This window comes from Ipomoea triloba, chromosome 5 (assembly GCF_003576645.1).
Source record: "Ipomoea triloba cultivar NCNSP0323 chromosome 5, ASM357664v1".
Lineage (NCBI taxonomy): Eukaryota > Viridiplantae > Streptophyta > Magnoliopsida > Solanales > Convolvulaceae > Ipomoea > Ipomoea triloba.
In genome coordinates this window covers 6,970,888-6,983,827 of record NC_044920.1, presented here as the reverse complement: position 1 = coordinate 6,983,827, position 12,940 = coordinate 6,970,888, and the positions used below count along the sequence as shown (strand labels likewise).

At 36.2% G+C, this 12,940-nt stretch overlaps 2 protein-coding genes across 2 annotated transcripts; one reads left to right on the top strand and one right to left on the bottom strand.

Moving 5' to 3' along the window:
- The first annotated feature begins 1,686 nt into the window (after positions 1 to 1,686).
- Positions 1,687 to 3,318, top strand: LOC116020167. Its single transcript, XM_031260649.1, has 5 exons — positions 1,687 to 1,806; positions 1,907 to 2,027; positions 2,671 to 2,778; positions 2,872 to 3,026; positions 3,070 to 3,318. Exons 1-5 carry the CDS (start codon positions 1,687 to 1,689, stop codon positions 3,316 to 3,318), a joined length of 753 nt encoding a protein of 250 aa, XP_031116509.1.
- A 3,005-nt stretch (positions 3,319 to 6,323) lies between these two features.
- Positions 6,324 to 8,816, bottom strand: LOC116019395 (growth-regulating factor 1). The gene is made up of 4 exons (XM_031259577.1): positions 8,492 to 8,816; positions 7,845 to 8,220; positions 7,091 to 7,599; positions 6,324 to 6,725 (listed from the first exon to the last, which is right to left on the bottom strand). Exons 1-4 carry the CDS (start codon positions 8,679 to 8,681, stop codon positions 6,718 to 6,720), a joined length of 1,083 nt encoding a protein of 360 aa, XP_031115437.1. The 5' UTR covers positions 8,682 to 8,816; the 3' UTR covers positions 6,324 to 6,717.
- Between the last annotated feature and the right edge of the window lie 4,124 nt (positions 8,817 to 12,940).

Sequence of the window (12,940 nt, the reverse complement as noted above, 5' to 3'; positions counted from 1 at the left end):
TAAGGTACATTTTGGCATGGAGATTTACTTTTGAAGAAAAAAGAAGAGTATTGTAAGTTGATTTTCTTTAAAGAAAAATCATTTTTGAAAGAATATGTACTTTATCTTATTTGACTTGTGTTTTTCGGGCAAATTAAACTCTTACTTAACATGTTTTGCTAATTTTGTTATTTGAGTTATTTGTTTCTCTTGATAAATTAACAAGAATGGAATGAAGCTTGGATTGTACAAGAGCGTTAGTTGTAGAGAAGGAATGATGTAGGCTATGTTTGGCAAACCTAGCTGAAAAGGTAGCTGAAAGCTGAAAAGTAGCTGAAAATGAAAAAGCTATAAGTTCGAAGCTGAAATCTGAAGAGCTGTTAAGCTAGCTATTATACTTAAAAGTGTTTGGTAAAATTAGCTTTTTGATAAGCTGATAAATGTAAAAAGACTAAAAAAGGACATCTTCATACAATTTAAATAGTTTAAATTTAAACAAGTTTGTTTATATATTTAAAAATAAAATAGTGAAATCAATATATTTTAATAAAATATAAAGTAAGAGCATATATTTGAAAACATATAAAGTAAAACAAAATTTTTCTAATTCATAAGATTAATTGATACAAAAATCAATGTTCAAACAAAAATGTCAAATTGAAATTACAACTAAACATATTGAAGAAAAAAAGTCAAAAAGGTTTAGCCAAAAAGGTTTTAATTGAGAAGTGTGAATGATGTCATTTCTTTAAAATAATAAGGTTAAAGATGAAAAAAAAGTTAGGAAGCTACTAGCTTATTTTGAAACGCTACATTAGGTAGCGTTAAAAAATAAGCTCTTATTTTAAGCTACTAGCTTATTTTAGGAACATTACCAAACAGTGCTTATAACTTATTAGTAGCTTAAAATAAGTTCCTAAATAAGCTCTGCCAAACAGAGTCGTAATAGTTAGCATCTTAATTGGTGGACTTAGTAGTTTTTTTTTAAGGGATAATATTTTCTTTAAAGACTTTTTATTTATTTATCTTATTTTAATATTGAATAAAGTTAGACTAGCCTTGCATTTAGCCTACCATAGGTTAGATGTGGCGGTAACACCTTATCAATAATTAAGACTTGATTAAGGATTGTTTAAGTCATGATTTGGTGTTTTATTTTCAATGATTCTATTTTTGGAATTTCTATCTATGGAAAGTTAACATCTTTAAGAATGCTAATAATAGTAAGATATGAGAACTAAAAATGAGGGTGTTATAAGTTGGTATTAGAGCCTAGATTAAGATAAGACCTAGGGAATGATTTTAGGAAGTATTGATACAGTAGGGATTTTAATGGCTAATATCTAAGCTTTTAACACTGCGGTGAGATTGTGAGTTATTTCTTTTTCTTAAGTTTCTTAATTGATGTTTTATCTAATTGTGGCTATTGCACCCCGATGGTGTGCAACCTTCAGTATGTGATTAAAAGTTTAAGGTTTCAATTTGATTGAAAGTGAAGTAATGTGGAAAATATTGCTACATTATTGTTTGTTGTACCTTATGTGTTAGTAGAGTGAGAACACTTTTGATAGGTTGGTGATTAGTTTGTAGAAAGACATCATGCCTCCAAGAATAACCGCAGAGAATCAAGATGCTCGGGAAGGTGACATTCCCATCAATGCTGAACTGGCTCAAAGTTCGCGACACCTGGCTCAACTAACTTAGGCAATGGGGGATACTTTATTCCAAAACAACCATGGAAATGGAAATGACATGACTAAGATTGTGGAAGGGCGAAACCCTCCTATCTTTTTAGGGCAAGAAGACCCTCTTGTGCTAGAGGATTGGGTGCGAGCATTCGATAATGCCATCAACTGCCCGGCAGACCGGCGAGTGGACATAGCGGTCTATTACTTGCAGCAGCAGACTGATGTTTGATGGGCTGCAGTTGGTCCAGCACTACGACAGAGGGATTACTAGGGTAGAAAAGTACAACGAGTATTACTCTGAGTTTATTAATTTAGCCAGGTTTGCTCCCGCCTTAGTTCCTGATGAGCCTAGCGAAGCAAGTAAGTTCGTCCGAGGGCTCAACTTCAAGACTCAGAAGGGGTTGAGCATGTTTAGATGTCAGACATTGGAGGATGCATATGATAGGGTAGCCAGTGATTGTTAGGTCCAGCGGATTCAGATTGAACTTAGTGGGACACCAGCAAGGTGACAAGAAGCCCAAGTATTCCCATACAAGACCAAGCCGGAACTTTCAAGGAAAAGGGGGACACAAGTACAATCATGGATACTAGGGACACGGACTAGCTCAAAGGAATCAGAAAGAGGATATGCACTTTGATTCTAAGAGGTGTAAAGGATCACCCAAGAATGGACTGCCAAGGAAATTTGGTCAAGTGTTTCACTTGTAGCAAGATGGGGCATCGTTCTTTTGAGTGCTATTTTAAGAAGGACGGGAATTCTTCAGGACAGAATCAAAACTAAAATGGAGGAAACAATGGAAATAAGCCAGTGGTGAGGAAGTCTGGAAGTGGAAATTTCAACAACCAAACTAACAATAATAATGGAGGAAACAATAAGACCCGAGCAACAACGGTGGGCAAGGACGCATTTATGTGATGAACAAGGTTCAGGCAGAGGCCAATGATGTGGTCACAAGTATTTTCTTTGTTAAATCTATGCTTGCTTATGTTTTATTTGACTCAGGAGCTACGAACTCTTTTGTATCTTCTATCTTTGTTAATAAAGTAGGGTTGGTACCAACTTCAGAAATAAGAATAGCTGTCAAGACCCCTACATGTAGTGTGTTAGCTTGTAAGTATGTGCATAAGGATGTGCCTATACACATAAATAGAGTGAATTTTTTGGAAAATTTATTTTAATTCGAATTAAAGGATTTTGATGTAGTGTTGGGGATGGATTGGCTTGGTAAATATAAAGCCAAGATCATATGTGATAGGCAAAAAGTGACGTTGAGAAGCACTGAAGGGGAAGTGTGTGACATATCGAGGAGCTACGAGCAGATCAGGAATCAAGTTAGTGCCTATGATGAAGGTCCAGAAGTATATGATGAACGACCATGATGCTTACTTGTGCATGGTCAAGGATATTGATTCCATAGAGGAAGCACTCGAAGAGATAGCGGTAGTGAAGGACTTCCCAGATGTCTTTCCCGAGGAGATACCTGGCATGCCGCCAGAAAGAGTGGTAGAATTCACAATTGACTTGGTACCTGGAACAACACCCATTTCAAAGATAGCTTACAGGATGGCACCGAAGAAGATGCAAGAATTGAAGGAACAACTTCAAGAATTGCTAGACAAGGGCTACATTCGGCTAAGTATATCACTGTGAGGCGCTCCAGTGTTATTTGTCAAGAAGAAAGATGGTGGTTTGAGGCTATGCATCGACTACCGGGAGTTGAATCTGGTGACAGTTAAGAACTGATACCCTTTATCTCGGATTGATGACCTCTTCGATCAATTTAAGGGAGCTGAAAACATTCTCGAAGATCGACTTAAGGTCCGGTTATCATTAGCTGAAAATGGCAGATAAGGATATACAGAAGGCAACATTTTGGACAAGATATGGTCATTATGAGTTCACGCCGTTTGGATGGACCAACGCCCCAGCGATATTCATGGATTTAATGAATCGTATTTTTCGACCGTATGAATGTTTGGTTGTCTTTATTGATGATATTTTGATATACTCATAGACCCTAGAAGAACATGAGAAGCATTAAGGATTGTGTTGCAAATTCTGCGAGAAAACAAGTTTTATACGAAGTTGTCTAAGTGCGAATTCTCGCAAGACAAGATAGCATTTCTTAGACATGTAATTACTAAGGAAGGAGTAGTAGTGGACCCTTCAAAGATCCAAGAAATGATGGATTGACCAGCACCTATCACAGTGACCGAGGTTAGGAATTTTCTGAGTTTAGCTGGTTATTATAGGAGGTTTGTGCGAGATTTTTCCAAGAATGCAAGGCCAATGACTAATCTCATGAAGAAAACCACTAAGTTCGTTTGGGATGCGAGTTGCGAAGAAGCATTTCAAGAATTGAAGAAGAGATTGACAACCACACTAGTTTTACCAAAAATAATAGTAACAATAAATAATAATAATAATAATAATAATAATAATAATAATAATAATAATAATAGTGAGCAATTGAATTTAGGACCGAAAGGATTAAAGAGAGTATGGAAGGAAAAAGAAATATTGAGTCAGAAAGAAGAAAGGAAAAAATACCAAGCATCACAACTAGGCAGTCAAAAAAGAAAGTGCAACCTGAGAGATTCATTGATTCAACTTCTGAGTCTATTCTTGCTCCATGCACGGATAAGAAAAGGAAGACCCTTGTATCTAGCGAAATTGAAACTGATTCCCCTGTCCAACAAGTATTCAAACAGTTGCGATATGCAACTAAAGGAAAGACATTAGTGATTCCTCTTCCCACCCTCTAAAACCTAAGAAAGCTAATGTAGCAAGGAAGAGAAATATTACGCCTGAAGTGTCAGATACTTCTGAATGAGAAATGGGCTTTTATGCTGAAGAGAGAACTGATTGTGCAGAGAAATGTTGATATCAACTAGCTAGCTAAACTCTGTTTGTGACATCATACCACTACTACAAGAAGTCGGATTGATGAGTACAATTGAAGATGTAGGTATACCACTACTCCAAGAAGTCGGAGCAATGAATGACCTGTGTGAGCCTGCACAGAGAATGATGTACTTTTCTCAACCTACTGAAGCACAAACAAAGAGCCAACGCCCCCCACTAGGGATCAAACCTGTGACTTCTCACTTGGGAGGACCGCAGCTATGTCGCTTGACCACAAGGTCTTTGGTTCATCACGAATTAATTAGTCTTAGCTCTACGAAATTCAAATTGGTTCAAGTTATTAAGTTGAGCTTGAACTTGAGTTACAAGTTTAATTGAATTTGTGTATAAAAGCAGCTCATTAGTGTCATAGTAATTATTTAAAACATTTTAAACATATATTTCATTAAAAAATTTAAGGTCATGCCTCTTGCACCTGATACAATCCTAAAATGAATGAGATCATAATGATTTTACATTTGTACCAAATACTATAAAAACTTGGTACAAACTTAAAAGTCGTTTTTTATTTAAATTAAAGCTCTGATCAATGCCATAAACTTTTTATTTTTTATTAATTTATAAATAATTAATCAAAAATAAATACAAAATATTATGCCATAAATAGGAAGGCAATGTACCTACTATGATGTAGCACAGTCCTGGTCCTGCTGGGTACCTTTTTTAGTTTATCAATAAATAATGACTATATTTAATTAATAATTATCCCAAGCAAACCGAACCACCCCAAGTAGTCAGTTCCAAAAATAGAATGTCTAGTTGGAGACAGTCTTTCCACCCATATGAAGTATTAGGTGTAAATATTACACAGGACAAAGGTAAATGTTTTTTTTTTTTTTTTTGTTTTTTTTTTTTTTGTTAATTTTCTTTCATTGTATACTATGATTCACACATCCTGTAAAATAAGATAAAGTTAATCAAATTTAGTGAACCCCCATTTGAGAGTTACTCTTTAAAAAAAAAATACATTAGCTATCTAAACCCCTGGAGGGTCATTGCTTAAGAGGGGGAGCTGACCCAGGGGAAATCGTCACTTGTGGAAATTGAATTCGGGTTCTCCCGAAATTCTTCCCACAAAGAGAGCTCAGTTGCCACTTGAGCTACCCTATTGGGTTATCTAGGTTCCCATCCTGATTGTACACTCTGCACACAATGGGTCAGAGAACCCTACATGTACACTCTGCACACAAAAGGTCTTAATCTCCTTTGATCGGTTAAAATCTCTCAACAACTCCTTAGATTTTCAGTGGGATTCTATCCCCTACACTGTCCCTGAAAAAAGACGGTCGATCGAAACAATTGAAGTAGCCCCATGAGACTATTTGAAACCAACTCTTCGTGAGATAGAAAATGGTAGTCTCATCCTACATTGATATTCGTATTCCGCAAAATGATATTAATCCAATCGAATTTGTATCAGATCTCATTCAATAACAACAACTCTCCGGAGGATGGAAAATGGTAGTTTCCAAAGGTGTATTAAAACGGCATTAAAGTGCGGACTTAAAGCAGTGTGCAGATTCGGTAAATTATAATAAATATGTATACATTTAGTGCAGTTTCTATTAATAAACTCTGTTCAATGGGAATCCCCTGAGAGAAAATTAATTAAAGATGGGGACTTGAGTTGTGATGGCAAAAGCCAAAAGAGCAATGGGTCCATATGTTAAACAGCAACCAAAAAAGTTGAAAATGAGAATCCTGAGAGAGGAGAAAGGAACAGATGATGATGCTCTAAGGTAGATGTCTGTCATCCTATTAACAAACAAACAAACAAACAAACTTCCAAAACCTGTGGCAAAGTCCACAGACATATGACTGAGCCAGCCATGAGCCATTGAAACATAATAAACATAATTTGTTGGAATGGAAGTAAGGGAAGTAAAAGAAGAAGAAGGAGGAGAAGGGGAAAGCCAAAATACATGTGAAACTACTGCTCAGTGGCCAGCCAGATAGACATACAAACTTGTGATATAAGTACTATATATTACAAAAGCAAGAGAAATAACAGTTGTGTCTCAGAAACCACATTACACATGTATACTGAAAAGCTTGATCAGTAAACCCACTGTCCCACCACAATTTTAAGTACTCTTTTGGCCAGAATGCCACTATTCAAACATCTCATTTTTCTGCACAACAAAAAGACCAAGCTTATAGTCAAAATTTTATTTTAGCCACAAACATTGCTATAAACAGCCATAGATTGCACTATTTTTTTTCCTGCTGAAACTAGAAGTTTAAATATGTGGGAAATTCTACAATTTAGAACCCACAACATAAAAACTTGGATGCTATTGAATCAAAACTGAAATCTTTGTGGTGTCAAAAGAAAATGCTTATACAGTACAGACACTGTGAAGTAGAATTTCCTTAAAGTTGATAGTGAAAAAAAAAAAAAAAAACAGATTTTTGGCCTTTAAAAGTGTCACAGATAATGGTAAAAGAGAGTTTAAAAAAAAAAAGGTGGGTTTAAGATGAGAGTTGAAATGCATACCATTGTGGGTGATGAAGAAGTCATGAGATGAATTGGGGACAGAAATTGAGAGGTGGGGCCCACGGGCTGAGTATTTATCCCCAGAATCAAGCCATGAATCTTTGTTTTCTTTAGGCCACTCATCAAAGAAATGGTGCATCACTTTCTTGGGCTGCTGCTGATCTTCTGGGTTGATCATCATGCCCACACCTGTCTTGCTGCCACCACTTCCCAGGCCATAATAGTCTTCTCCTTCTTCTCCTTCATCTCCTTCTCCTTGTCTTTGCTGTCTTGAGGCTTCATGAAGGTGCAAGTAAGAAGAGTACCCATTCTGAGGACCACAATAATCCCTCTGTTTCAACTGCCCTAAGGGTGGTGAAGCCATTGTCAGTGGAGCCAGCTGCCAAGCACTATCATCTACTGAATTATTTGAGCCAGATATACTACTTCTTATACTCCCAGAACCCTCTGATGAGAAAAACACATGCTCATCCACTTCATCCTTCATTCCATGCCCATACCCATTATTTCTGCATCACCAAAGTGCTTGTCAAAAACTAACTTAACTTGCCATTCAAAGAAATCTTACTAATTATTGGGAAAAACCCCAGCCAAACTGGCAAGAGATTCAAACTTGTAAACACAAGGTCATGAGTTTGAATCCTGTCCACTTGATTTGAACCAGTAACATAGACTGGTTTACTTATTTGTGGTTCTTTGTCGGTTAGAATCAGCACTGACTAATTATTCATATAGAGTGAGCAAAACCACATACCTAGAATAAGCAACAGAATCTAGGAGGAAATTGGCAGTGTGATCCTGAGAAGAAAGGGCAATGCCCTGATGAGATCTTGATGGGGTTGAATGGGGGTAGAGCAAAGAAGGGGGGGTAGGGGTGTTTTTGTTGATTGAGGAAAAGGGAATAGCTGTAGGGGGTGGTGGGGTAGAGGGTGCTGCTGCTGATGAGGTTGGTATTACTTCCACAGGCTTTCTTGAACGGTTTCTGCCCCTATGCATGTGTCTCTCACAGTACTTGGAATCTGGGTAGGCCTCTTTTGAGCACCTCCATTTCTTCCCATCTGTTCTCCTACACCTCCCTGGCTCTGGGTCTATCTTCTTCCCAAACCCCATCTGGAAACAGCTCCACCCCACTGCACTCACATCAGATCAACAAATTAAAATCCACCATTTACCTTTTATGCATATTTCACATTTTTTTCATTTTAAGTGTACCCATATCATAAAAATCTAATCTTTACCACACCCAAATACTAAATCATCCAAAAAGATCTTTTCTGCAAAATAATCAAAGAAAGCACAAAAAACAGGCCCATTCAGGAGTGCCTTGCTATAACTTTGTTGGATTGGATTACAGTAAAGAACACATGATAAATAAATGAAAGAGAGAATATGTGTATATACTGTGTTGAGGAGTTTGGTGGAGGAGGAGCTTGGAGGAGAGGGAAGAGTCCAGGCTTCTTCTGATAGAATAGAGAAGATCAGGAGGTACAGGCATGCCTGAGACCATGTATTTGTAAATAAGAGCTTGGTGTTCAAGCTCTTGCCACTGATTTGCAGTGAATGGCAACCTACTTCTTCCATTGTTCATCATCAAAGAACACAAAGAAAGAAAGAAAAAAAGAAAGGGAATTTTGAAGAATTCTCAGAGCAAAAGAAAGAGAGAAAGAGGTGGGGAAAGAGGAGGTTTAAGTCTTGAAGGCTGCTGGCATGGGGAGAAGGGAGTGAGTGAGTAGGTATATTTATTTCAGGGACCATTGGGGTTGCAGAATCTACTGTACATGGATGGATAAAAAAACTTGGTTCAAAAATATCACAGTAAATGCATAAATTTATCCAGAAAAACACTGACAATTTATGCTATGCTTGTCCCATAATCACATATTAATACCAACCAAAAAAAGTACCTCAACATATCAATTAACCTAGCAAATGACATTAACTATGTCCAAAATACAACCATCCGCAGCCATTATTGAAAAGTAAAAGACTCTTTACAATCGACTCAACTGAAAGAACGTTACAAGAATCGAGAATCATATTTTACTTACTCTGTCACTTCTTTTGGAATTTACTATTGTTGTTAAATATTTAAGAAGTGTCAAATAGACCACTGAATTTATATTTTTGTGCAATTGAGTCACTGAACTTGAAGAGTGTGGGGTAACTCCAGCCAAGATGGCAAGAGATCCACGCTTGTAACCACAAGGTCACGAGTTCGAATTGTTGCCCCCTTGATTTGAGTTGGTCAGCCTTGGTAACCTAGATTAGTTTATTTTCTTGTGGTCCTTTGCCTATTAGGGTCACAAGGCGGGGTTTACTCACACTTGAAAGAATTGTGGGGTTCTCTTTGTCATCCGACTATGGGGTTGTCTTTGTCATCCGACTATCAAACAAACAAAATATGTGTAATTGAGACATTTCTAATTTCTTTTAATGCAATTTGAATTTAAAATATTTCAATATTTCATCCCAACTTGTATGATAGATAAAAGGGTGACTCTAAGCATATACTAGGTAAGAAATATGATCAAATCCTATAGATAAAAATTTAAAAATGTCTTAATTGTATATTTTTATTTGCTTGTTTGATAGTTCGATTATACAATTTTTAAGTCGTTTAAATTCAATTATACAAAAATTATAAGTTTATTAATGTATTTGTAACTTTTAAAAAAAAATATTTAAAATATATGTAAATAATGTTTGTTACATCTGTGTGAAGTGTCAGCAGGGTAGATAATATACAAATTGGCCACCTCTTAAGTGTCTCAGTCTCTCTCTTACACACACAAAATGACAAAGCTCTGAGCAGTGTACTGTGCTAATATTATGATACTGGGTAGGGTGTGGGTGTGGGTGTGGGGGGTGGGTGTGGGGGATCTCTGATGTATCTGCTAGGGGATAGCTGATGCTGCAACTATGCTGTCTTTATGGCAGCTATTGTCTCTGACGACTATACGGAAATCCATAAACTAAAAGCTGCATACAAACATACAAAAAACATATGAGAAGAAAAATGGTATTTTATTTTATTTTAATATTTTCATATATAATAATGGCCTGTAGAGTAAGAGTATATATACGAGTTGGTGACTGTCATCTGAAGCCCACAGTGGTTGGAAGATTGTACGGTTTACATCTTTTACTGCAACTCCATCTGCTGAAAACACCCCATTTTTTTATTTTTTTATTTTTTATCTTTTTTGAAGCTTTTTCATCTCTGTTACTTTTACTAGTCAGTCCAATTTACTGTAATTTGACCTTTTCTCAGTGTTGGACTGTTCCTGCTTGTGGACCTCAATGTTGCATACTTTGAATTCTACACTCCTCTATCTCTCCCTGCACTGCCACCCCAATCTTCTTTCTTTATAACAAATCTTTGTGCTTACACTGGCGTTTGGTTGTTTCCAAGGGCATCACACAAAGGGTGTTTAGTAAATGATAGATTCATCAATTTATTTTAATTTAGCACTATAATTATTGTTTGGTAGGTAACCGAATTGTGTTAGAGTAACCTCATTTATAGATTTTTGGGTGAAATTTTTGAAAGGAAATACAAAATTTTTAAAAATATAATATTAAAAATTAGAGTGGTCTACTAGCTGATGGCCACTCCAAGCTTGTTACTTGTTGTTTGACAGCTACCGTGTGCAATAATTATAAAATTAATTTTGTGATTTTTTTTTTAAATTTAAATCATCAATCATTAATGAACCTTAGTTTGGTGGGCAGATGTGATTATTCCTCACTTTTTTCTCATTTGAACCCTATATTTTGACTTGTGTTCACATAAGAACCATGCCTTAGGTGAGAATCTATGAACTACTACATGAGTGCAGACAATCTATTCCTAGGCATATATTTAGACTATTTGGTCATTTTTCTTCGTTCTTCTTTTGATTTTTTTCGACGATGGTGGTAACTGCTCGACATGGTTTCATGTTTGTTTTCTTTGTTTGTTTTTTTATTTTTTTTATTTTTTTTGCGCTTCATTAGAGTATGATTTTGATTAAGTTTGTCGATGAATTTGTGATTTAGGAGGGGGTGCATCGTAGGCCGTTGAGCTGTGCATTAGGGCGCTAGGTGTTGTGCAACGTAGAACTATGTGTTTTGCATTCGTTGGAGGGCGTCATGTATCGTTGATGACGTGAGGTTATGTATTTGTGAATTTTTTTTGTCACTGAGTGATATTTTTTGGGGTGGTGCATCATAGAATGCGGGGGTGTGCATTGGTTAGTTTAGTGCAGTTCATCGTAGGAAGTTGGGATGTTCATTGATTGTCAAACACGTGGTTAATTAATTTTGTGGGGTTTAGGATTTAGGGGTTTAAGGTGTGCATTTACAAAATGTTGTACACCTTTGTGCACTCCCAGAGTAGTAAAAGTTATGCATTGCTAATAGTAAAGGTCTACATTATATGGGACAGTGTTGTGCATTCTATGTTAGTGTGGTTGGAATTGATCCCTGAATTGGAGATCAAAGATGTGCAATTACAAAATGTTATACATCTTTGTGCACTCCCAGAATAAAAGTTATCCATTGCTAGTAGTAAATGTGTACATTATATGGGGGGGCAGCATTGTGCATTCTATGTTAGTATGGTTGATCCCTGAATTGGAGATCAGAGATATGCAATTACAAAATGTTGTAAACCTTTGTGCACTCGTAGAGTAAAAGTTATGCATTGCTAGTAGTAAAGGTATACATTATATGGGGCAGTATTGTGCATTCTATGTTAGTATGTTTCATCCTATGAGGTTCATCATCTAAAATTTAGAAGTTGCATCATTAAACTATGATAATTTGTAATTTTAATGCTGATAATTCATTTTGAGACACCAATTATCTTCTGTCCTCATCCTAGGATTTGTAATGAGTTAGGAGGATTATGATTTATTTAAAGTGAAAAAAGACAAATAAAACAAAGTAATAGAGGAAGATAAAGGGTGATTAATATCTACAGGGAGCAGGGAGAAAACGGCACCCAAAATGGAATCCATTAATTCCACATTTTTTTATTTGCATTTAAAAGACATCTAAGTGGCACAAAAGAAATTTAAACTACATTAAGGGTAATATTATAAATACATCTTCAGTTGTACTCATATTTGTATGTAATAAAATTCATCCATCTTCTGTATTATGTATTGTCATCTTCAACTTACTCTGCAGATAAAGTCACTTCAGTTTATTTTTGTTTCTTTCACATTTGTCTCAGTACATGTAATGACTGCTACTAGATGTTCTTTTCTGTTGCTAATTTTGATCAACAAAAGATGGGTTTCATTTGCCATGTTGAACACCCCCATAAATTTATATCAATTTATATATATTACAACTTTTTTGAGATGTTTGTGCTCTCTTTAGTTTAATTTCTTACTAAGCTAGTTTTTGCCACATATTGATGCTCATTTTGTTACCCTCCTCTATTGTAGATGCCTTCTATTTCTTCTTGCTGGTGAACAAGATAGGATTATTCTTTACTCTTCGCATGAGAATTACTTAAAAAAAACGTAAAAATAGCGACGGACGATTTTCGCCACTAAACGAGTAAAATTCGTCACTAAATGCGTAAAATCTGTCGCTAAACCGTTTAGCGACGGATTAGCACGGAAATCGTCCGTCGCTAGAATTTAGCCACGCAATTTATACGGATATTTTTGTCGCTATGTTAAAATAATTCGTCGCTATATTCATTCGGACGACGATTTCAACGATGATTTTTGCGACGTAGTAGCGACGGAAATCTCCGTTGCTAAACCCACAACATTTTCGTCGCTAGACTGCTACGCCGACGATTTGATAACGAACTTTGCAAGGGAATAGCTATGGATTTTCTCCATCGCTAAA